General features: G+C 43.9%; 2 protein-coding genes across 11 annotated transcripts in view; one reads left to right on the forward strand and one right to left on the reverse strand.

Annotated features, from left to right (window-relative positions):
* The window catches only part of SP110 (SP110 nuclear body protein), a 39,364-nt gene extending 30,148 nt beyond the window's left edge, over positions 1 to 9,216 (reverse strand). For 3 of the 4 annotated variants that reach the window (XM_053919163.1, XM_053919162.1, XM_053919164.1), the window contains exons 1-6: positions 9,064 to 9,215; positions 6,305 to 6,452; positions 4,597 to 4,765; positions 2,223 to 2,471; positions 1,817 to 1,882; positions 898 to 981 (exon numbers count right to left, since the gene is read on the reverse strand). In XM_053919163.1, the coding sequence (XP_053775138.1) occupies positions 898 to 981; positions 1,817 to 1,882; positions 2,223 to 2,471; positions 4,597 to 4,765; positions 6,305 to 6,451 (715 nt within the window). In that variant the 5' untranslated portion in view covers position 6,452; positions 9,064 to 9,215. Of the gene's footprint in view, positions 1 to 897; positions 982 to 1,816; positions 1,883 to 2,222; positions 2,472 to 4,596; positions 4,766 to 6,304; positions 6,453 to 9,063 lie in introns of all 4 variants that reach the window. The other variant, XM_053919165.1, reaches the window with a different exon arrangement.
* A 3,164-nt stretch (positions 9,217 to 12,380) lies between these two features.
* Positions 12,381 to 21,330, forward strand: part of SP140 (SP140 nuclear body protein) — a 63,095-nt gene continuing 54,145 nt past the window's right edge. For 5 of the 7 annotated variants that reach the window (XM_045198572.2, XM_045198573.2, XM_045198574.2 and 2 more), the window contains exons 1-4: positions 12,381 to 12,662; positions 16,256 to 16,433; positions 17,368 to 17,536; positions 19,736 to 19,819. In XM_045198572.2, coding sequence (XP_045054507.2) covers positions 12,631 to 12,662; positions 16,256 to 16,433; positions 17,368 to 17,536; positions 19,736 to 19,819 — 463 coding nt within the window. In that variant the 5' untranslated portion in view covers positions 12,381 to 12,630. The remainder of the gene's footprint in view (positions 12,663 to 16,255; positions 16,434 to 17,367; positions 17,537 to 19,735; positions 19,820 to 21,330) is intronic. The other 2 variants (XM_053919167.2, XM_053919168.1) reach the window with 2 other exon arrangements.

A 21,330-nucleotide genomic window follows, 5' to 3' on the forward strand; every position in this document is an offset into this window, starting at 1 on the left:
TTATTTCACCTTGTGAAACAGTGAAGGAGGCTGAGCGCCTTATATATTTCAGTCAAAGACAGCAGGAGCCAGCTGGTACTTGCTAGTACTTGTTAACAGCAAATAAATACACAGTTCTTCGTTTCTGTTGCACTAAGAAAGAGGGCACAAAGGCACAGCAAATAAAGGCTCATCTCAGGAAAGGCTGTGTGCTTTTTGTTTTCACAAGGCTATGACATCCATCTCAAATTCTGGCCTATTTAGGAACAGGTAGCTGGGGCAGGTGGCAAGCAGTCGCTCAAAACTTTAAACAATTTGTTGCACTTCAAAATATTTTAATAATATTAATTTTTAAAAATCCAAACATACAGAAATTTTGAGGGTTGAAAATGAAAGTTCTCCACAGTCAGGGTGGGGACCGGGAAGGAGGACCATTTGTGTCCAGGGCAGCAATTCAATGTTAGGGCCACACAGCAATTTTGTTTGCTTTGCATTTTGATGGAGCAGTTTTGAGCTTTACCTATTGAAGTGGCCTCAGAGAGTGGCTATGTCAAACAGCCCTGCCCTGGCTCAGCCCCTTGTGCTTTTCCCCTGTGTTATCACCACACCCCCTTCTGGTGTTTGCAGACCCGTTAGTGGTGTTGGAGTCCAAGCCCAAGAAGTATTAGTGGGGCTCCCATCCCATGTCATTGGTGCCCCCTCCCAGTCATCCTTACCCTCCCCAGGGACTCTGGCTCCCTCCAGGAGCTCTGGGCTCCTGTCCGTTCAAGCCCTGTGGGCTAGTTGAGCGCCGAGGAGCTGCATGTGCTGGAGGTCAGGAATAGAGAGGAAAGCCCTGTCTCTGGAAGATTCATATGGCTTCTCCTCCTTGCAGACACAAAAACTAAGGTGCACTTAAGTCATTTAAGTCAAAATTACCTGATCTGTGGTCTGGGGGAACATGAGGCATCTCTCGAGCATCTTCCTTCTTTTTTGTTTGTGGGGTCAGGTTGTCACTGGACACTGAGCAGAAGAAAAAAAGTGATTTCAGGTGCCAGGACCAGCAAGCAGGGACCATAGAAGGAGGACGAGAATGATCTATTTTAGCTTGGAAAAATGATGGGGCCGGACCGAACGCCACAGCCTGGTGAGTGTGAGACAGAGTGGGAGTGTGAACCATCCTTCCTTCCAGTTGGCTACTTCCTGATTTAATGATGGTACCTATTTTGTTCTTTGGAAAATCTAGAAGGTGGAATCTTACATTGTTATTTGCTTTGCAATTATGTTAACCTTATTTGGATGATATGTATTAGAGGTGTGGAGGAAACCTCATTTGGACCAGAGGACCCCTGATTCTCAGAATTCATGACGCCATCTCTGGCAGCACCCCAAAACATACCATGCTCAGTAAGTGACACAGTCTTAGAAACTAAATCAGCCCCAGCAGACCTTTAAACTTTATCATCTTTTCTACCCATTTCAATACCACTTCTCTCAGAATTCAAGCCACATGAAAATTAATACGTTTGGAACTGAAAGGCCTACAATCAATCAGAGGGTGAGCAATCGGGGGAGGTGGCAGATGTGTGTGTCGTCTAAGTTACCTGTCAGTCAGAACAGTGTGTTTTGAGTGTGGGTTGGACAGGACTGTCGGACATCACAGCATCAGACTGGCTGTGGCAGCATTCCTGAAAAGCGCTCCTGTGCCAAGTTGGTGCCTCGGTTCTCCTCTTTTTCCTTGTCATGCCCTGTTCTCTCTCTCAGGGCTCCCGCCATAAGCCTCCTGGTCAGCGAGTGGGTGTGTGTTCTCCCTTCACAGCCACCTTGACCTAAACTAAGTCAGCCCCAAAGACATTACCTCGCACAGCGGCAGGGGGTGTGCCGGGCATCTGTTGTGAGTTTTCTTCATCATTTATGTGGGATGCTATGTTGGCCATTGAAGAGAGGAAGCAAAAAACATTACAGGTTACAGGCACAGGGTGTGGGGAAGGAAAGTGAAGGGTAACAATGCCCAGGGCAGATGGAGCATCAAGGTACAAGGGCAGAGGATTGGGCTGTTCCAGGGGTGGAAGCAGGAGCTTTGGGCACTACCTCCACCTAGGCCCCTCACAGTGTCTGTAACCCTTCTCGGAAAAGACTGTGCATGGGAGGTGGGTGCATGGAAGGGGCAGATCAACACAAAGGTGGGACCCTGGGGTTCTAGATGCGGCCACAGGCACCCTAGGCTGGAGGCGCACAGATGTTAGACAGGGCCTGTTTCTTACCTGGAGTGATCCTTTCCTTCTGGATGACTCTGGGAAGACCTTCGGCAGGGCCGGCAGGGCTGGACTGCTCGCCCAGAACCTTAGCCCGGGGCTGAGGGATTGCTCTGGGCTCACTGACTTTGGGCACAGGGATTGGGTGCTTCAGTGGTGCGGGCAGTGGCAGCAGGGTCTGTTGGGGTCTTCTTATTGCTGGGTTGGCTGGAGCTTCAAAAGGGCTCGGTGTGGACGATCCTCCATAGGGAATGAAAACTGGGGTTGAAAAAGAGCACATACTAGCACCATAGAAACTCAGAAATATTTGGGGAAAGGATTTTTCCCTCCCTCCATCCCTCCCTCCCTCTCTCCTTTCCTTCTGCACTCAAGGATGTTTATTGATTTAGAGAGAGGGGAAGGGAGAGAGAGAGAAATATTGATGGGCTGCCTCCTGTACACACCCGGACCAGGGATTCAACCGCAACCTATGCATGTGCCCTGACAGGGAATCGAACTTGCAACATTTTGATGTATGGCACGACACTCCAACCAACTGAGCCGCCCAGCCAGGACACGGGGGAAAGGATTTTTTTTTACACATAATTTGCAACAGGTTGCGGGCACAGAGTTATTCATTCTCTCCCAGGTGCATAGAATTGATTCATCATTGTCATTGTCAATTTGTGAATTTGATTTTGGACATTCAGTGCTATAAAACTATATCTAGCCTCTGATCTAATTAATGCCAAAGTAGTTTCACACATAAAGCTGAGTTTCCCTTTGTGCCCACGGATTTAATTTTTTTACCTTTTCCTTAATTTTGGTTTCAGAATATAGGTAATTATGAACAATGTTTTAATTGAAATAGATGTCCCTGTTTTAGTAAATAAACACATCACACTTCCCTATAGCAAGTAAGATAAAATGTAAATTTCTTTTCATAGTGCCTCTGGTTTCTGCACACTCAGCTTATGTTTCTGCTCACTTCGCACCCCATGATCTGAACACACCATACTTCCTTCCCTTCCATAACACCCCAGGCTCCGGGCTTTTCCTATGCTGTCCGCCTGCACAGCCAGTGGTGGCTTTCTCTTATGATTCTTCTCCACCATTTATTTCAGAAGTAAAGTTCTCCCAGCCAGTGAATAGACAAAGGAGAGTAAGGTGGGATTTTGGAGAGGGCCCCAGAAAAAAAAATCACGGAGCTCAGCCAGGCTACGGTGGGGGGCAGCGCATCAGTGCGTGGCCTGTCCAGCTGCCAGACTTGTTTAGCATGGCCTCTGAGAGCACATTTCTCCCTGCACTGCCCCATGCTGCTGGGAGCATGAGCCCACATGCAGCGGTGCCCGCCTGGGGGATGACTTTTGTCTTTTGCTGCCCCGTTAGCTCAAGGAATCACTTCTCCCTTTGGGGAGGAGCTTCTTGATGGTCAAGTGTCAGAGAGCAGCTGAAGAGCCGTCGACAGTGGTATCGGCTAGCCTTTCCCCTGCCATCCTCGGAGAAGGGAACCATGTGTTTTTTCTCAGACCTAAAACGGTTTTACCCTCTGCTCCTCTTCCTTCTTTCTCCCACCCCCAGCTCTGCCTTTGCTCTTTCTTCTACTCCTTTATTTATTCAGTTCTTTCTCCCTCTAAGTGTGCTTCCACCTCCAGTTCCTTCTCCCACCCTCTCTGTCTGCAATTCCCCTTCCTTCCTCATCATGCTCTGCCTTCCAGCTACCCTGTTCAGAGTAGTGATTAAAATCTCAGGCCCTGGTATTAGGAGATCCAAGTAGAACTTCTGGCTCTGCTCTTAACAGACAAATAACTTAGGAAAAGTCATTCTGAGCTTTAACTTCCTTATGTTTCATGTGGGGATAATTAGGGTTGTTTCAAATACTACGTTAGATAATCATATAAAGTGTCTGGGATAATGCCTGGCACATACCAAGTGCTCAAAAAAATAAACAACAAAAGAATCCCCAAGACCCAACAGAAAAGATACTTATTATTATCCATCCCCTATCCATTACTCTTCCTCTCTGGCTCTCCTTGTCCTTCTGTCAGAAAGGGTCTCTGAAACTTTGCATTTCCATCACATTATGCATTCCTTAGAGACTGTCCAGTAGGCTAAACTGTACAATTTCCCCCAAATTCATAGGATAGGTCTGTGTCAGAAATTCATAGAATAGGTTTCTGTAAGACAGAAAGATTTGTGTCCTCTAGAAAGTCACCTAGGAGAGCCAGGGCCAGAGGCTAGTCTTGTCTGCCTGGACTGCGACAGCGTATGGCCCATACTTTCCCAAGGACAAAGCGGGCAATTTGAGCGCGTCTTCCAGCGGGCTGGAAGACAGCTGGAGCTTTCAGCACAGCAACTCCCCTCATGTTTCTACAGCCCCGAAGGGGTTCGAGAAGCCTCTTACCACTTCTGAAGCTGTTGAGAACTGCTCTCAGGTTGGGGTATTCACGCAGGTTGATCTGGCTGAACAGCATCTCCAGAAGCGACGGCTGGAAGGAGTCCTCCAGTTTGGTGAGAATGTTGTGCACCACTTTGGATACGGGGACCATATTTCTACAGGCTTCCAGAGATTCCTAAAGAAATGGAATCACATTTATTATAATTGATTATAAAATTAAATGGATGTTTGTTATACATTTGTGGTTTTCTAAGTTGTAAGAAAGCTATTTTGCTCTTTTAAGAGGGAATTTAATGCAAAATGTACAGTCAAGTTGTCTAATGTAGAGAAATCTCAGTTCCACATGTTTACTTTGGAAACTTCACATATATTTTGATAGTTCGTCATAGGAATAACTAATTTAGCCTTCTCTAAAATAAGTTTGTTTTGTGAACCTTATTTCAGGTGCATTTGAAGGAAGAGGGAAATTTTAAGAAAGGAAAGTGGAGTCAAAGGCTGTGACAGTGTAATGCATTCTCTAAGGCTCTGGGCAGGACACCTCAGCAATTGACCTGAAGTGTGAATTTCGGCAATTGACCTGAAGTGTAATGTAATGGTTGGTCACTAGTGGCAGTTCTGTTGAATGGGTTCCAGCCATAAGGAAGTCACCCAGGGGACTCTTCTTGATGAGAGGATGGCTGAAACGAGAAGCATGGCAGGAGAGAATGGATTGCAAAATGCTTATGGAGCACGTCCTAGTCCTTGGGTACCAAGCAATGGAGAAGATCAACGTGGTGCTACCCTTATTGAGGAAGGGGCACTGGCAGGCAAAGGAGGTAGGCATTAAATAATAAACACAAATTAAGTAAGTACCCAGTTATTGTCAAGAGAAGTTTTATTAAGGGAAATCATAGATTTCTATGAGAGAGAATAATGAGGGGGGTCTTAATTAGGTGAGTGGGTCAAGGAGGTCTCTCTGAGGGGTGACATCCAGGCTGTGACCCTGGGTGAGGGGTTAGGGCCAACAAGGCCAAGATGGTAAGGAGATGGTTCTGCCACTGCCAACACTTCCCTAGGCTCAGGGAATGCCTTAAAAAACCCAAATGACGTGAAAAGCGTGTCATTTTTGTACAGACAGTCATATCTCCTATTGCCTGCCTTTCTCCACATCAGAATGGACTATGGATGGCATGCTCTTAGGAATTAGAATGGTGCCATTAGTGGGTTAAATGGTGTCCCTTCCCCTCCGAAGATGTGTCCACTTGAAACCCGCGAATGTGATCTTTGGAAGAAAGGTTGTTGCTGATACAAGTTAAGTATCTTCAAATGAGATCATTTTGGATTAGGGCAGGCCCTAAATCACAATGACAAGTGTCCTTAGAAGAGAGAGAAAGGGAGAAGACACACAAACAAATACAGTGACGTGGAGACAGAAGCAGGGATTAGACAGATGTTTCTGTAAGAAAAGAGTATCAAAGGCTGCTGGTACCACCAGAAGCACGTCAGGGCACAGATTCTCCCAGAATCTCTAGAAGAAATCAACCCTGCTAACACCTTACTTTTGGACTTCCGGCCTCCAGAACTGTGAGAGAATACTTTTTTTTTTTTTTTATAGTTACCTTGTTTGAGGCCTTCTAAACTCTAGAAGCCCTGGGGGTTTGTGGTTGGAGACCTCAATAATCAGGCATTCTCGGTGAGGACTGGGCTGCCTCGGAAGGCAGTCCACATGACTCACCATGTACATTTTGTCGGTGATGAAGGACTTGTCTCGAAGGCCTTCAAAGAAGGGGAATGGCTTGAATATGGCGTAGGAGATCTCCAGCTTCTGATGTATGAAGTGCTCACGAAGAGCATTTTTTAATTCTCGGGTCATGGTAAACATCCTATGGAAGGGGCCCGAGAGAGAAAGAGAAGCAAAGACGTTGTGTATTCAGTGGGCAGTCTGGTCCCGAAGGCCTCCCTGAGCAGTATGCAAAGCAACATCTGCCTCAGAGGCTCATGGGTATTGGAAGCGATGCCAACACCCAGCAACAATGGGGGCTAAAAGTAACGGATGTGACCCCAAAACCCAAAGGGGCTGCTGGTTAAACATCAGGCAGGAATGAAAAATAGCTAATATTTATTGAGTGCTCCTGGTGTATCAGACTTTGTTCTACGGGTTTCACATGCAGTGACTTTTGTGATCTTCACAAAACCCTGGTAAGGTGGCTACTCTGCTTTTCACCCCTTTTTATCATTGAGGACACTAAGTCATGGAGAGGTTTAATAACACGCCCTAGGTTGTGCAACATGGACGTGGTACAGGTGAATAAATCCTGACTTTCTGGTTTCTGGCTCACAGTTGTTAAGTTCTGTGGTCTGTGGCAACACTGAGCTGACTTAAGATTTCCTGGACTGCAGCTTAAGGCACACAAGCAATGCCACTGTAAAAAGGATTGCTCCCAAACAGGCAGAAAGATGGCAACTTGACAATGCTTATACACTTTAATAACCACCCACAGGCCCTGGCTTGGTAGCTCAGTTAGTTAGAGCGCTGTCCTGATACACCAAGGTTGCAGGTTTGATCCCCAGTCAGGGTACATGCAAGAAGCAACCAAGGAATGCATAAACAAGTGAAACACCAAATTGATATTTTTCTCTCTCTCTGTTTCTCTAAAAATATCAATCAATAAACAAACCACCCACAGTATTCAACACAAATAGGCTGAACATATATAAAAACACAAAGAATATAAACGACATGATTAGCCGATTTATGTATCAATTTCATATCTCAGGATAGACATATGGCTTCTCCTTTGCCTACGCCACTTTATAAGATTCACTACTTATAGGTCATGAGAAAATATTAAGTTTAGTAGGCAGAAAATTTACAGATGACGTTCTTGACAAACTGTCCAGAAAAGGGAGGCATTAACAAAATATTCATTCACCTAGAGATATTTAAAAAAAATCAAACACAGATCCCATTTTTCCAACTTTGTTTTGTGCGAAAGAGAAAATGGAGCTGTAATTAATGACTATTCCCAGGGGTTTAATCCCAGGGGCAGATCGAGCACCCCTGTCTCTCTCTTTCCTCAGTCTCAAATCCTCTAAGTTTGACCAAAAAAGAAAAACCACCCCAAAACCCCACCATATATCATAAAAAATGAAAATCTAGAACAGTACTGGAAAACAAGAAAAAATGCCATAGGGGTCTATAAGTGTGAAGAAATACCGAAAGATGGAGAACAGGTGGGAGAGAAATCCACCATCCATGACGCGCACTAGGGCAGGTTGTCGCCCGGAGCACAGAGCCAGATAAAGGCAGAACGAATGCACGCTGAGCTGAGACGAGGAAGAGGCCCTAGGGTTACACTTAGGACGACTCACTAAACAACAACATTCAGAACAGAACGCCTGCCTGATTCCTCATTTTTGTACACATTTTTCTTTTTATTTTTCTGTTACAGTTGACATTCAATATTATATTAGTTTGTGGTTACAGCAGAGTGGCTAGACATTTTATAACTTACAAAGTGATCTCCCTGAGGGTATGTGTTCCTCACTCCTTGTCTGTTACGATTCCCAGGCATGAAGCACAGAGAGGCTAAGTAACCTGCCCAAGGTACTCGGTGACGAAGGAGAGCTCATCTGGTCAAAGCCCCGTCTCTGAGTAACCCTGGTACCACGTCTCACATGCCAGTGTTCGTACTATTATTACATCAAGGAGTCTTAAAAATAATCAGGCAAAAGTCGAACATTCACATAGAAAAAAAGCAAAAGACATAAACAGGTCAAATGTGCAATAAATAAAATAAAAAAACATGGCAACTCACCAGAAGTCAAAACTGCAAATGACAACAACTTAATAACACATTTGCCTATCAAATCAACCACAATAGAAAATAATAGCAATAGACTCTCCTGGTGGACGTGCAAACATTCTAAACATTCTGGAGGCTAACTTAGTAATCACGGTTAAATATCCTCAAATATGTCTTCTCTTAAGTCCCAAATTCCAGTCCTAGGAATTTATTTCAGGGAAATAATTATGGATATGCTTAAAGAAAAAAAAACATAAACAGTTTACAATACACTCCAGAGGAGATTAAATGTACTCTCCTTATTTTCTCTTTTCCACCAGCTTCCCAGCTATCCCTAGTCACTTGCACAGTGGATAATGAATGAGTTCCCTGTTTGGGGCCGAGTGCAGGATCACGGAGCATGGACGCGGAGGGTGGAGAGCAAATCTTGTCCCATACCCACCAACAGGCAAGAATTCAGGGAAAAAGCAGCTGAGCTGCACGTGCGCTTCCCCCTAGGTCCCTCCCTCTATTTAGCAGTCTCCTATTAAATCCCAGACGCCCTCTATCTCTTTGGAAAACACAATGTTACGAAGGAGTGGGCCTCACGGTTTAAACAGTTGGGTTTCACCCTGCCGCTGCTGCCAGGAAATGATTCTTAAAAGTCCAATCGCCAAAAATGAATACAACAGCCACGCTGAAAACCCACCTGGATGCTGAGTTTCCCACCTGCTCCTTCCACTTCCTAGGTGCGGAGGCCAGCCAGGGGTGGCTCCTGAAGGCCTGGGAGAAAGGCAGGCAGGGAGAAACTGTGGGTGAGGCAGGAAGTCTGTGTTCAGCACACGCAGCAGCAGAGGCCTGACTTCAGAGGAAAGAAAAGTGAAACTATTTTGAGCAGATCGCACAGGAAGCTGAAGGCTGTGCCTGCAGCCTTGCTCCACCCCCCACCCTCCACCCAGAAACTTGGGAGATCACCTACTGGACAGTGATGGACAGGCCCAGGACGGGTTACAGAGGGGAGGAGGTGTAAGGGTCTAGTCCCAGGGTCCAGAGGAACTGAGAAACCACCATGGGTCTGCTTCCTTGCCCACCTCTATTTCCCATGACGTCCTTCGGTACTTTTTGGGGGTGATGAACATGTTCTACCACTGGATTGTGGTGGTGGTGATAGCTACAGAACTGAAGCTAGAAACCATCAGAGCTTAAAAAACTAACAAGCAATTAAAGGGGAAGTGAGGTGGCTCAGAAATGCCTCTAATTTGTCAGGATAAAATCATTACCTAAGAAAATTGAAGTACAGGGAACCTGAACATAAGCTGAAGGTATGCAGAGGTAGGCAGCCCTCCAGGCTGGAAGGTGGCCGGGAGCCAGGCAGGCATGTGGGTGTGGGGAGAGTGTGGAACCACAGTTAACACAGAGACCATTCCATCTCCCCTGGAGGTGCCCTTTGCAGGTGTCTCCCCTCGACCCCAGCATCAGACAACCCTGCTCTGCTTCCTGTCACTACAGATTCTTTCTGTATTAAAGTTTTGTGTCAGTGGAAACATACTTTGTGTGCTTTTTCATCTGTGGCTTCCTTTGCTCATTACAATACTTCTGAGATTTATTTCAGTTGCTGCAAGTCAGTAATTTATCACTCTTCAGCAGGTGTGCTGGCCGCCTCTTGCTCATTCTGTCTGATCATCACGATGTCATCACTGTAATCAGTCAGTCTGATGGTCTACGGGATGTCCAAGTGATCCAGGTATCTTTGAACTATATTATGACAAGGCGCAGGTGAGTTAGTGTGACTCCTAAACAAAGCTGTAAATGAATACTCTGATCTGTCGAGTGAGCATGAAAACTGCTTCTGATTCTCCTTTCTACCCAGACTGGAGAGAATACCTTTGCCAAACCAATGGCCACACATCATGAACCTGAGGCTGTGGGATGGCCTGGGCTGGGGATCTTACTGCCCCAACGGCCTGTTTTCTTACCTCAGTTCTCCAGTTTTCCCATAATTTCTGTGAGCTAGCGAATATGCTTCCAAGAAACTGTTCTGCTGAGTCAGCCAGAGTCCATTAAGTTACTTGTACCCCAAAACCTCAACTGATTAAAAAATTGGTACCCAAGAGCGAATTATAGGTAACAGATTTTCACAGAAATGCAGTCAGCCTGGGACTGGTTATCTGACCTAAGTGGACATAGTAGTGTACATCCCACGAGCGCTCCAAGATGCGGGTGTGCTAGACTTTAGCGAGCAAGGGCAAGCTAGCAAATTAACTCACACCGGATTGTGATCGGGACTCTGCAGTTCACTCTCCAGTTCCAAGTGTCAGATGTTGGCGCATAAACACAATGGGGAGAAATCCTTCAGGTAGAAAGAAAACATCAGCTTGCCTTCAGAGATTATCACCCAGTTGGCCTAAATCTGGGAGGGAGACAAAGGAAGGAGGCAGGCCGGTGTTTTCTTACCCTTGTGGGTCCCATGCAAGGAAAAGACGGCTGATTCTCTAGTGAGTGTAGAGAAAACAAGACAGTGGAAAACAGAACCTAAAATTCCAGCTCATTGTTATCTGGGCTAATGCATGACACTGCAAAGTAGGGCTTTCTGATAAACTTGAAAAAGCTCAGTCTCACCACCAGTCAGCTGAGGAGCACGAAAGACTTTGTGCTTAGAAGTAAAAGAAACTGGAACGCTTATGTCACCTGCCCAGCTCAGTGGTGGCCTGGGTCGGCCTGCTGCCTAGGGCAGAGAGAGAGAGAGGGGAGAAAGAGGGACACCAGAGTGGCTGGTGGAGTCTGGGCCAGGCTTTGTCTGGGCCATTGCAGCCCATAGAGGCTGAAAACCAAGGATGGTGGTGCCTAACAGAGAGGCTCAGCTTACCAGCTCCTCTGCCCCACAAGGTCAGAAGATAGGGAGAGAGGGAGGGAGAGATGGGGGCCTCATGGGAGGGAGTGAGGGAGGAAGGGGTGGGGAGAGAGAGAGAGAGAGAGAGGGAGAGAAAGGCATGCTTGTGCAGCAGCTGGTGGGCACATAGACCTTGCCTGCTGTCCTGGAATCTTTTGGTGGGAAAGAAAGAGCAAAAGTTGGCAGAGGGGTAGAAATCCCTGCCTTCTATATTTTGCAAACATATTTATGCAAAATCTTGAGCACATTTGTAAGGAGCCAGAAGAAGTGGGATTGCTTTGTTTTCCCATCCTGTGGCTCCCTGCTGTGACTGAGGCCCTGGGTTCTTCAGATACCCTGGTTCCTGTTCACTTCTGTCTTTGACCCATTGTCCTGCCTGGATTTTTATCCTCTGGTTTCCGGTATTTATTTTACTTGCACATTGCTGCCATTTCTATATTTTTCAACTTTATGTTGATACAGGGTGTTTTATACATTGCTTCAAACCCTTTACAGAATGACGGCTGGGTGGAAGTGAAAAACTTATGTAAAACATAAATGTGAGGCACCGGTTCACTAGCACCACCGTGCGTTTAAGGCCAAGGTAATCTCAGCTCTAGACCTTCTCCCACCCGATGAGAAGCCTGTCGCTCTCCTCAGGATTTCAGTGACTAGCCGAAGCTCAGTTTTTCCCTAGTAACTCTGGCTGCATTTGGGAAGTGCCCACATATTCAAGAAGTCCCAGAATTTCACACCAGGCTTCTGCGCCCAAACCTGGTGCTCCCCTCTGATTGCAGGAGTTGGGAGAGTTCTCTCTTAACTCTGGCTGCCTTTCAGAACTTTTAAGAGCATCTTCCCCACTTTACAATGTTGAACGTTTGGGCTGTCCTCAGGCCCATGTCTGCGCACTGGGCCCTCCTCGTCCAGTCTGAGGCTTGCCTCTGTGCCCAGCCAGCCCCTGGGCCTGAGAGAGGATCTGAAATGTTTCACGTTCCTTCTCACCCCCCCTCAGCAAGGGGAAGGACAAAAGTGAAATTCACTTAATCCCCATTCAATGGTACCACCTCACCTCAAAACAACTTTCATTCCTTTGAGTTAATTAGACTTCCCCGCCAAATTACCTTTGTGTGAAAAAGTGGCCCCATCTTCCGCCTCGATATGGCCTTGCTCCTCCTCCCGGGGCTGAGAACTGCCTTGATTGGAGGAGGGACAGGCATGCCACAGTGATCAGCCATTTCACTTTTCTTTTACCCTTTGGGTGCCGCGCCTGAAGGATCCTTCAATAGGTAGCCATCCTCGTCCTCACTAGAGCTCTGGGAAGGAAGAAGGCAGTGAGACAGGGTCAGTCTGCCTGACCAAGCAAGGTTCTAGTCCAGCTCCACGGCCCCAGGGGGCCAGCAGTAGAAGATGGCAGATGGAGGCAATGATCTCAACTGCAGGTCAGTCCTGGCTTTCTCTGCTGTCCTTCATCTCTGGGAAGGTCGGCATCTACCCTTCTTCTTTCTGTCTACCCAGCCTCACTCCCCAAGTGTGCAAGAGACTGAGACTGCAAGTAAATACATAAGGAGTGCGTCAGGTTTTTAAAATTAAAACGGGGAAATTTAAGGCCACATGAGCCCCAGCACCGTATTTCCTTACAACAGACATGCAGCTGGGCCTCGCTGCAGAACTCAGGGATTCCTCACAACCTTGAACCCTCCCATCCCCTGCACACCTCCTCCATCCCCACCCAAAGACAGCTCTCCCCAGAAAAGGTCTTTGTAGAAAAACTAACATCCAAATCAAATGCCTGACTATTGTCAAACGTTTTCCAGTTTCCTGGTAGGCTGGGAACCAGTTTTATTCAAAGTCTGAGAGTCAATTCAGTGCCTCTGACACTGGATAGGAGGAAGTGAAAATAGGTGGGGCCCAACGAAGGTCATATAGTGGTGTGGGGAGTGAGCATTGCTTTCCTTTCTCTGGGATGCGATACCCATCTGGTTAGAGAAAGAGGCAAATTGTCTTTTAAAAATGCAAGATAAAAAAGATATAAAATATAATTGAAAAAAGTCGCAAGATAAATACATCCATATATTCTTGTTGGTAAAAATTAAAACAATGTACAACCCTGGACTCTGAGCTGGGGCTGTTTCTGGGTACCAGGAAGGCCGCTGTGAGGGTGGGGGCAATGCTGCCCTCATAGAATGAGTTAGGAGGTGATGCCCCTGCTTCTGTTGTCTGGAAGAGACCATAGTTGGAATGGTTTAGTAGAATTAACTAGTGATACCATCTGGGCCTGGTGCTTCTTTTAGGGAGGGACTATTAATTATTGATTCAATTCCTTTAACAGATATAGGCCTATTCAGAGGATCTATTTTCCTTGTTGAGTTTTGGTAGTTTGTGTCATTTAAGAAATTTGTCCATTTCATTTTTTTTAATCAGATTTGTAGGCATAGTGTTGTCCATAGTATTGTTTCTTTATTATTCTTTCAATGTCCATGGGATGAAGAGTGATTTTTTTGTTTCTGATGTTTGTAATTTGTCTCCTCCCTTTTTTCTTTGTTAGCCTGATGAAAAGTTTGTCAACTTTATTGATTTTTTTCAAAAAATCACCTTTGGTTTCATTGATTTTTTTCTAATGTTTCCCTATTTTCAATTTCATCGAGTTCTACTTTAACTTGCATGATTTCCTTTCTACTGCTTGCACTAAGCTTATGTTTCCCTTTTTTCTCTAGTTCTCTTAGGTGGTAGCTTAGATTATTGATTTAGATCTTGCTTCTTTTCTAATAGATGCATTTTAATGCTATACAATTTCCTCTAAGCACACCTTTTGCTGCATCCCATAAATTTGATAAGCTGTGTTTTCACTTTTTAGTTAAATGTATTTTTAAGTTTCTCTTGAGAATTCTTCTTTGATCTTAGAAGTGTGTTGTTTAATTTCCAAGTACTCGGGGATATTGCAGTTTTCTGTTATTTCTACTTTAATTCTGATATCATATGAGAACATATGTTTTTATTGGGTTGGCCCAAAAGTCTGTTATTTTTTTCATAAAACAAAAGACACATTTTTCATTTTCATCAATAACTTTATTGATTTGGATATTTTGAGTATGTTGTCTATCTCCTGCTATTGGCTTCTAGTGGGCATAGGCCAAGTGTGCTGCGAAACATGCTCCAATGCATAAGACAGCCCCACAGCAAAGAATTATTTGGTGAAAACGTCAATAGTACCAAGAAACTTTATGAACCACTTTTGGCATATTCAACCAGTCATAGTACCTTCTCTACACACTGTACAAATCATTTTTTGTGTTTCAATTACTTTCTTGAAGTACTAAAACATAATACTCTGAAAATGATGCATGTTTTCTTCCATCTTCAATATTAAAATGGCTGCACAAAAATTCATCACTGTTGATAAGTTTTTTTCAAATGCATGCTGATATGACAGTTGTCACAATATAATCTAATGTAATTGTTTTGGATGAAGTTAAAGACAACTAAGCACTACGAGAACCATCATACAAAAAAAATATAATGGAGTTTTTGGCTAAGCCAAGATGATTTCTCTCCTTTTAAATTTGTTAGGATCTGTTTAATAGTCTAGAATGTGGTCTATTTTGGCAATATACCATGTGAGCTCAAGGGGTATGTGTACTTTGTTGGTGTCGAAAGGAGTACACTAGAAATGTCAATTAGATCAAACTGATTGATGGTGTTGTTCAGGTCAACTATATTCTTATTGACTTTCTGACTGATCTATCAACTACTAAAAGAGGGGTAATGAAGTTGTTAAACAATATCAAAAAAATCTGGAGGGTTTGGCTAGAAATAAATATAAAAATCTACTCAGGAATCTTGGAGTTTGCAAACTGGAAACATAGGGAAAAATCCAGAGGTGTTCCAGAGAAGAAGAAAAGTTTAATGTTATTACAGTAAAAAGTACATTCTTGAGAATTATCAGTCCTGCATTCTTAGTTCTTGGACTGGTTCAACCCTGGACTCTGAGCTGTCATCAGTCAGATGTTAGGATGGATGACGGATGTCAGGATGTCCAGAAGATGGGCACCAGGAAGTCTGGTACCTCCAGTGGCCTGCATAATGGATGTCAGGGGTGTGTGTGTGTATGTGTGTGTGTGTGTGTATGTGAGCCCTTGTGAGTGTAACCAGAGGGTTATATGGAGGTCTAGATGTATATCGGCTTTGACAAGGACTGGAAAATTAAAAAGCACTTAAGTTCCCAGACTTCTTAAAACAAGAATGGAGTCTTTTCTCATTGCTCAACTTTTATGTCAATACTTACAGTAGCTTTGTTAAAATGACTCATTTTAATGTATACCCTATCTTTACTCCTTCTGCAAATTCTTCAACAACAGTAGTGGATTTATCTAGTTTTCCTTTTAGTTTATCAATTTTATTTTCATGCACTTTGATGAAGTAGTAATCTGCAGTGTAGGTCAGTAGGCTGGAGACCAAATAGCTGATGGTGCATCCAGTCTGAAAGCAGTTTGGTAGAAGATTTCTTCTTATTCTGGGAGGCTGGTCTTTTGGTTCTATTCATGCTTTCAACTGATTGGATGAGGCCCACCCTCATTATGGAGGGCAAACTGCTTACTCAAAGTTTACCAAGTTAAATGTTAGTCTTGTCTTTAAACATCTTCTTGTCCCTAAACATATCATATTGAACATGATATGAACATTGATATGAATAATATCATGATTCATATGATATGAACCATCACAATATCATATCAATTCCTATAAAGACTGTAACATTTAAAAATTCAGTGTCTTCCCTAGAGGGTTCAGGCCAAAGTCTTTTTACAATAGTTTTGATTAGCACAGTGTGAACTCTTTCACTTCTTTGTACCAGCTCAGTGCTTTTCTTCTATTGCACCCTCGATTATTCTTTAAATAAATAAATTCCATTTCTTCTGGTCTCTCCACAAGAACACTATTTTACATGTGTTGGTCCTCCATGGACTATCTTTCATGTCTAAAGTCTTCCAGCTCCCACAAGCCTCTTTCATTCACATCATGTCTTTGTTTTCAGGGTGCTCACTGGGGACCAGAACCCAGAGGAGCAGAATCCGGAGGAGCAGTTTCTCTATGAGTTCATTTTCAGGTTCTTCAGAGAAAATAAGGTTGCGATTGCAAATGCAATAAAGAAGCCATTTCCCCTTTTCATGGGCCTACGAGACCTAGGTTATCTCCCTGAACAGATGTATGAAGTAAGTGAGGAGACTTTGCTCCTGGTAAAGAGCCTCTCATTGTATTACTGCAAACTTCAGGGTGCAGTGAGCCCCTGTGAGTGGGGACCTTCACTGTCCTATACCTGAGAAGGTGACAGGAGAAGCAGAGCCACAGAAACCATTCCTATTTCATAGTAAATGTTGGTGGAGGGACATGGGGATGTGGCAGGATTGGAAGTGGGAATGCTTCATAGGTACAGACCACGTTAGGTATAGCCATACAATGCAACACAGATAACTATAATTAATGTAAATAAATGAGACTGGTAACATTTCATTACAAAGCCCTCTTATTTTACAAACTTGAACCTGAGATTATTGAACTCACAGGGAAGTTGTGTGACATTAGGATAAATTTGAAAGCAGATGCTTACTGCCTTCTCTCCAAATTGTTTCTTGTGCTTTAGACAACTCTGGAGCCCTATGGTGTAGCTAAAGCTTAGCAGTGGGTCTTTCTAAGGATATTGAGGACAAGTCTTCTCTTTATTTGTGAATTCTCATTGCCCTTTGGCCAGGTACACAGCAGGGGAGAGTGGTTGTCTGGTTTCCTGGGACTTCAGGCCAGATCAGTCCTGGATGGAGGGCAGTGGGGCATTGTCTAGTCACCAAAAGGGCCACCTATTACCGGTCAAGCAACTCCTGAAGCCTCTTGGCCAGAATCTTAGAGCCCCACATGATATGCATCTTTGAACCCACTTTTATTCTTTGTTCGTAGCTCTCTGAAGTGTACATCAATGTTAAAGAGTCAGGTTCACAAAGTTAGTCTATTTTTCTGGTGGAGAACATTTAAGTGGTCATTTAAAATATGTAAGATTGTAACATTTTTCAAGAGAACAAATGGTTTATTTACAATCTGAATATTCTATGACTCATAAATGCACATCTACAAAGTTGTCCTTTCAATATTTTTAAGGATTTTCAAGACGCTTGTAGAAATCTGGTCCCTGTGGAGAGAGTGGCATATAAAGTTCTCAGTGAACTGGAGAAGACATTTGACAAGAAAGTTATGGAGGTATTGTTCAGCAAGATCAACCTGGAGGCCTATCCTGCTTTACTTGGGATTTTCAGAAGCTTCCAAAATGGTAATTATAGCTTTCCATGACATTTCCAAGTTTATTTCATTCACTGATTCACTGATTCATTCATTCATTCATTCTTCATTAATATTTGATAGTTATTTGGGGTGACTACTATGTAGCAGGCATAAGATAAGACAGTGTACATGACCTGGGGTTAACAAAGCCATCCCACAGATGATTCTTCAAGCAGGACCTGAATTTGGTGCTAAGAACCATAATACTTGAGTCTCTACTTTTTTGGGGGGAGGTGAAGGTAGATTTGAATTACGCTCTTTTGTGGCAAAAAAGAAAGCCCTCTCTCATATTTGCAGAAATGTTCAAAAATGAAAAGATTTCCCTTGTATTAGAAAATTTATCATTAAGTGAAGTTCTGTGCTAGCTTACTTCTCTGAACAAAGAATCAAGAGTCAGGAGGGCCTGTCAGCACACAGCCATACACTAGGGAGGAGCAGCCAGCAAAAGCTACAGAATGCCAAACGGATGGACTTAAGCATTCTGTGGCTAAAAAAGAGAGCATGGGTGAGGGTGCTAAGAAGCTAATTTTGAAGAGGGAAGTTGGAAGGAATTTTTGAGGGTCCAACACGCTGTGCAAAGGAATTTGAAGTTTATTACTTTGGAGATAAAGCATCATCAAAGATTTTTAAACAGAGAACAAGTAAAAGGAGTCAGTGTAAAAAACGGGATGTGTTGGTTTGTGAAAGCCATATCTTGATTGCAAGAGGAGCCATCTCATATCCATTCTATGATATATCTAAGTCAGAGAGAGGGATAAAGAAATCAAGTACTTGTCACGAATTTCAAGGATGTCCCTGGGCCATGGGTACAAATGGAATGGCAGTTTCCTTTCCTACCTACATCTTAGGGGCTCTAATTTTCTCCTTGGACAGTGGAGGCACCCCTACCTTGGCCCCAGCACCCATATCACAGGGGCTCCCTAGAAGGGATGATCTACCCCTTAGGCTCATTGACACTGCTGGGGTGGTGAGCTGGGACTGCATGGCTCACTGCCTGACCCAGTGCAGCTGCCCACCTGCCCCCAAGGGAGGTTGCTGCTGGTACCTTCTAGAACCTGCCATCCATGGGAGCTGTGGATCAGCAGCCTAAAGCCACGCTTTGGGAAGGGTGGCACACAGGTGTGAAGAAGACCCCTCATTTTTGAAATGCCTGTGCATGGGGACCCCACTTTATGTTCTCTAAACTGCTGACCCACACAGCATTTACATGCCACGTCCTCCTCCAGACTTTTCCTGGGCATGTCGTCATATGCCAAGTGCACCTGCCATTCCCACAGGTCCTTTCTACCTTCACCCCCAGTAGTACTCTGGCCCCTCGGTGGGTTTGCACACAGAAAGTCTGCTTCAGTTACCTGTCCTTCCAGACTGGCATCTTTCTGCATTTCTTGGGTGTTTTTCTCATGCCTTGGTAGTCTGGCTTTTTCATCTGTTTTCTGAGTCACCTTGACATGCAGCTCTGAAATGGGGCACCCTGGGCTGGTTTCCTGAACTTCTGTACCATGTCCTGGTACAATGGTAGCACATTCACTTCCTGTGTATGCCTCTCAGAAAATATTTATTCCTGTTTGTACCTTAGAGAAAGTGTCTTTCCTTTGTTTCCTGGATCCCTCCCACTCATTCCCATCCACCTTGGGGACATTTTATGTCTCTTTGTTACCAGATCATCTTCCCTGACCCAAGATCTCCTATCTTCCCTTCCTCCTTTTTAACTTCCTTTTAAAGAAAAATCTCCATCCCTAAAGATGTTGGGGCTTGCTTTTTTTAAATGTAGGTTTATTGCCCTATAAACATTACCTTTCTGCTGAAGAAAGCAAAGCTCTGTGCTTCTTTTCCATTCCTGTTGCATGTAGAATTTACAAAACACATTCCATGTATATTATTTATTTTACACTGGCTTTCATTGTTCTATGATCATTTTGAAGGGATTTAACCATGATTTACAACTTGTCCACTGTCCATCATCTTTAAACCTTGAGAGGTGCATCTCTGTGTGGAACAGCTATAAGGTTCCAGGAGCAACAGCAAGTCACAGGTCATGCGAGAACCCCAAAGGCCCAGGGTTTCCTGAGAGCTGGAAGTCTTCCCTCTGAACAGTTGGAGTCTGGAATGTACCTGGACATGTAATTGTGAGGTGCAGTTCCTGGTCACTGCCCAAAACCTCTAATTGCTTTTTCCTTCCTCTTCTCAGAGATTCGCGAGCACTTCAATTACCAAACTGTTGATGAGGAAGAGACAGAGGAGATGCTCAACTTCCAACACAGCTGTGGACAAGGTAACTAGGACTTGATAGAAACTTGTTTTCTCATCTACTGAGACCAAAGTTGATCACAGATCAGGGGACTGAGCTCCTGAGTGGAGAGTGTACCCTGGGGAAGAGATGCAGGAGGAGATGGGAAGCCAGAGCAGGGGGGAGTTGCATGGGTTCCCAATTAACCGACCAGATGTGGAATCCAAGAATATCTTCAGACAGCTGTAACACCTGAGAAGTTGGGACATACACCCAAGAGGGAAGATCTTGCTGAGACCATAAGGCAGCATTAAGGAGAGAACTGACTGTAGTATTTATGAGTTAGGAATTCACTGGATCTATGAAGGAGTAAGGGTTTGGTCCTTTGTAACAAGCCCAAAAAGGAAGACTTTGGTACATCTAAAGAAAGAAATGTTGTAAATATTACTCACCATATGAGAAAAGAGAGGAAGCGAGTGAGTAGTAGTTGTGTGTGGAAGAGAATGTGGAAAGAATGGTGCTGTGCAGAGAAGAAGAGAGGGGAAAAAGGAGTAAAAGGGGGAGAAGAGTATAAAGGACAGTAATAATTTTAATGGTGATGATAGTAACACCTACTTTTATGCCCCACTAGGCATAAGATCAGCAGCACTTCACATAGATCAAGTCTAATGCTCATTGATGAGTTATGTAAGGTTGTAACCAATAACCACCAATTCTAACTTTTCAATCATCCTTTCCTTTATACTATCAGTAACAATTAATCATTAAATTATAACACACATAAGACATTATTACTGAAAATTGTGATCTCTTGTAAAATTACTATACCCCTTCATATTACTCATATCCCTTTATGAGTAGCATCTCACTTAATCTTCCTAACAATGCCGCCACAGGGGATTTGTTACTCCTGTTTTTCAGGAGAAGAAACTGAGGTGTGAGGGAGGCTAGTTAGTGATGTGTGCAGGTCACACCACTAGGCATGGGCCTATCTAGGACTCACACCTCCTCCACACCAGCTGAGAGCTAAGACTGCGGCCCCACTGCTGGGCTTCAAGTCTTGGCTCTACCATTTACTTACTAGGGCAAGTTACTTAATTTCTGTGTTCAAATATCCTCATCTGTAAATCTGTATCTCTATCTGTAGCTAAAATAATGTTGGTTTAAGAATTAAATGACTTAATTTATGCAGAGCACTTAATTTGTGGCACAAAGTGGCCCAGTAATTCATGGCACAAAGTAATTGCTATGTGTTTATTACTGTTAATATAATATATATGTGAGTACAACAAGTAGACACTTAGTTTTCCTGCAGATACCCACTGAAGAAAAAAAGATTTTTCAGATTAGAGTAGCAGTGAGTGAAACAGCCTTCAAACCCAAGAAAAGGCCATCCTTAGGCCAAATGGTCTAAAACAAATTTTTTATTTGTTAAATGTTGACTTTTTTCTCTGAAATAGCCAATGTAAGGAGAAACCATAAGAATATAACCAGCCTTGTAGAATGCCATTAATATAGATCCTTTAATTTGGATGTACACTTCAGGTATTATATAC

This window comes from Desmodus rotundus, chromosome 2, assembly GCF_022682495.2.
Source record: "Desmodus rotundus isolate HL8 chromosome 2, HLdesRot8A.1, whole genome shotgun sequence".
NCBI classification, from domain to species: domain Eukaryota; kingdom Metazoa; phylum Chordata; class Mammalia; order Chiroptera; family Phyllostomidae; genus Desmodus; species Desmodus rotundus.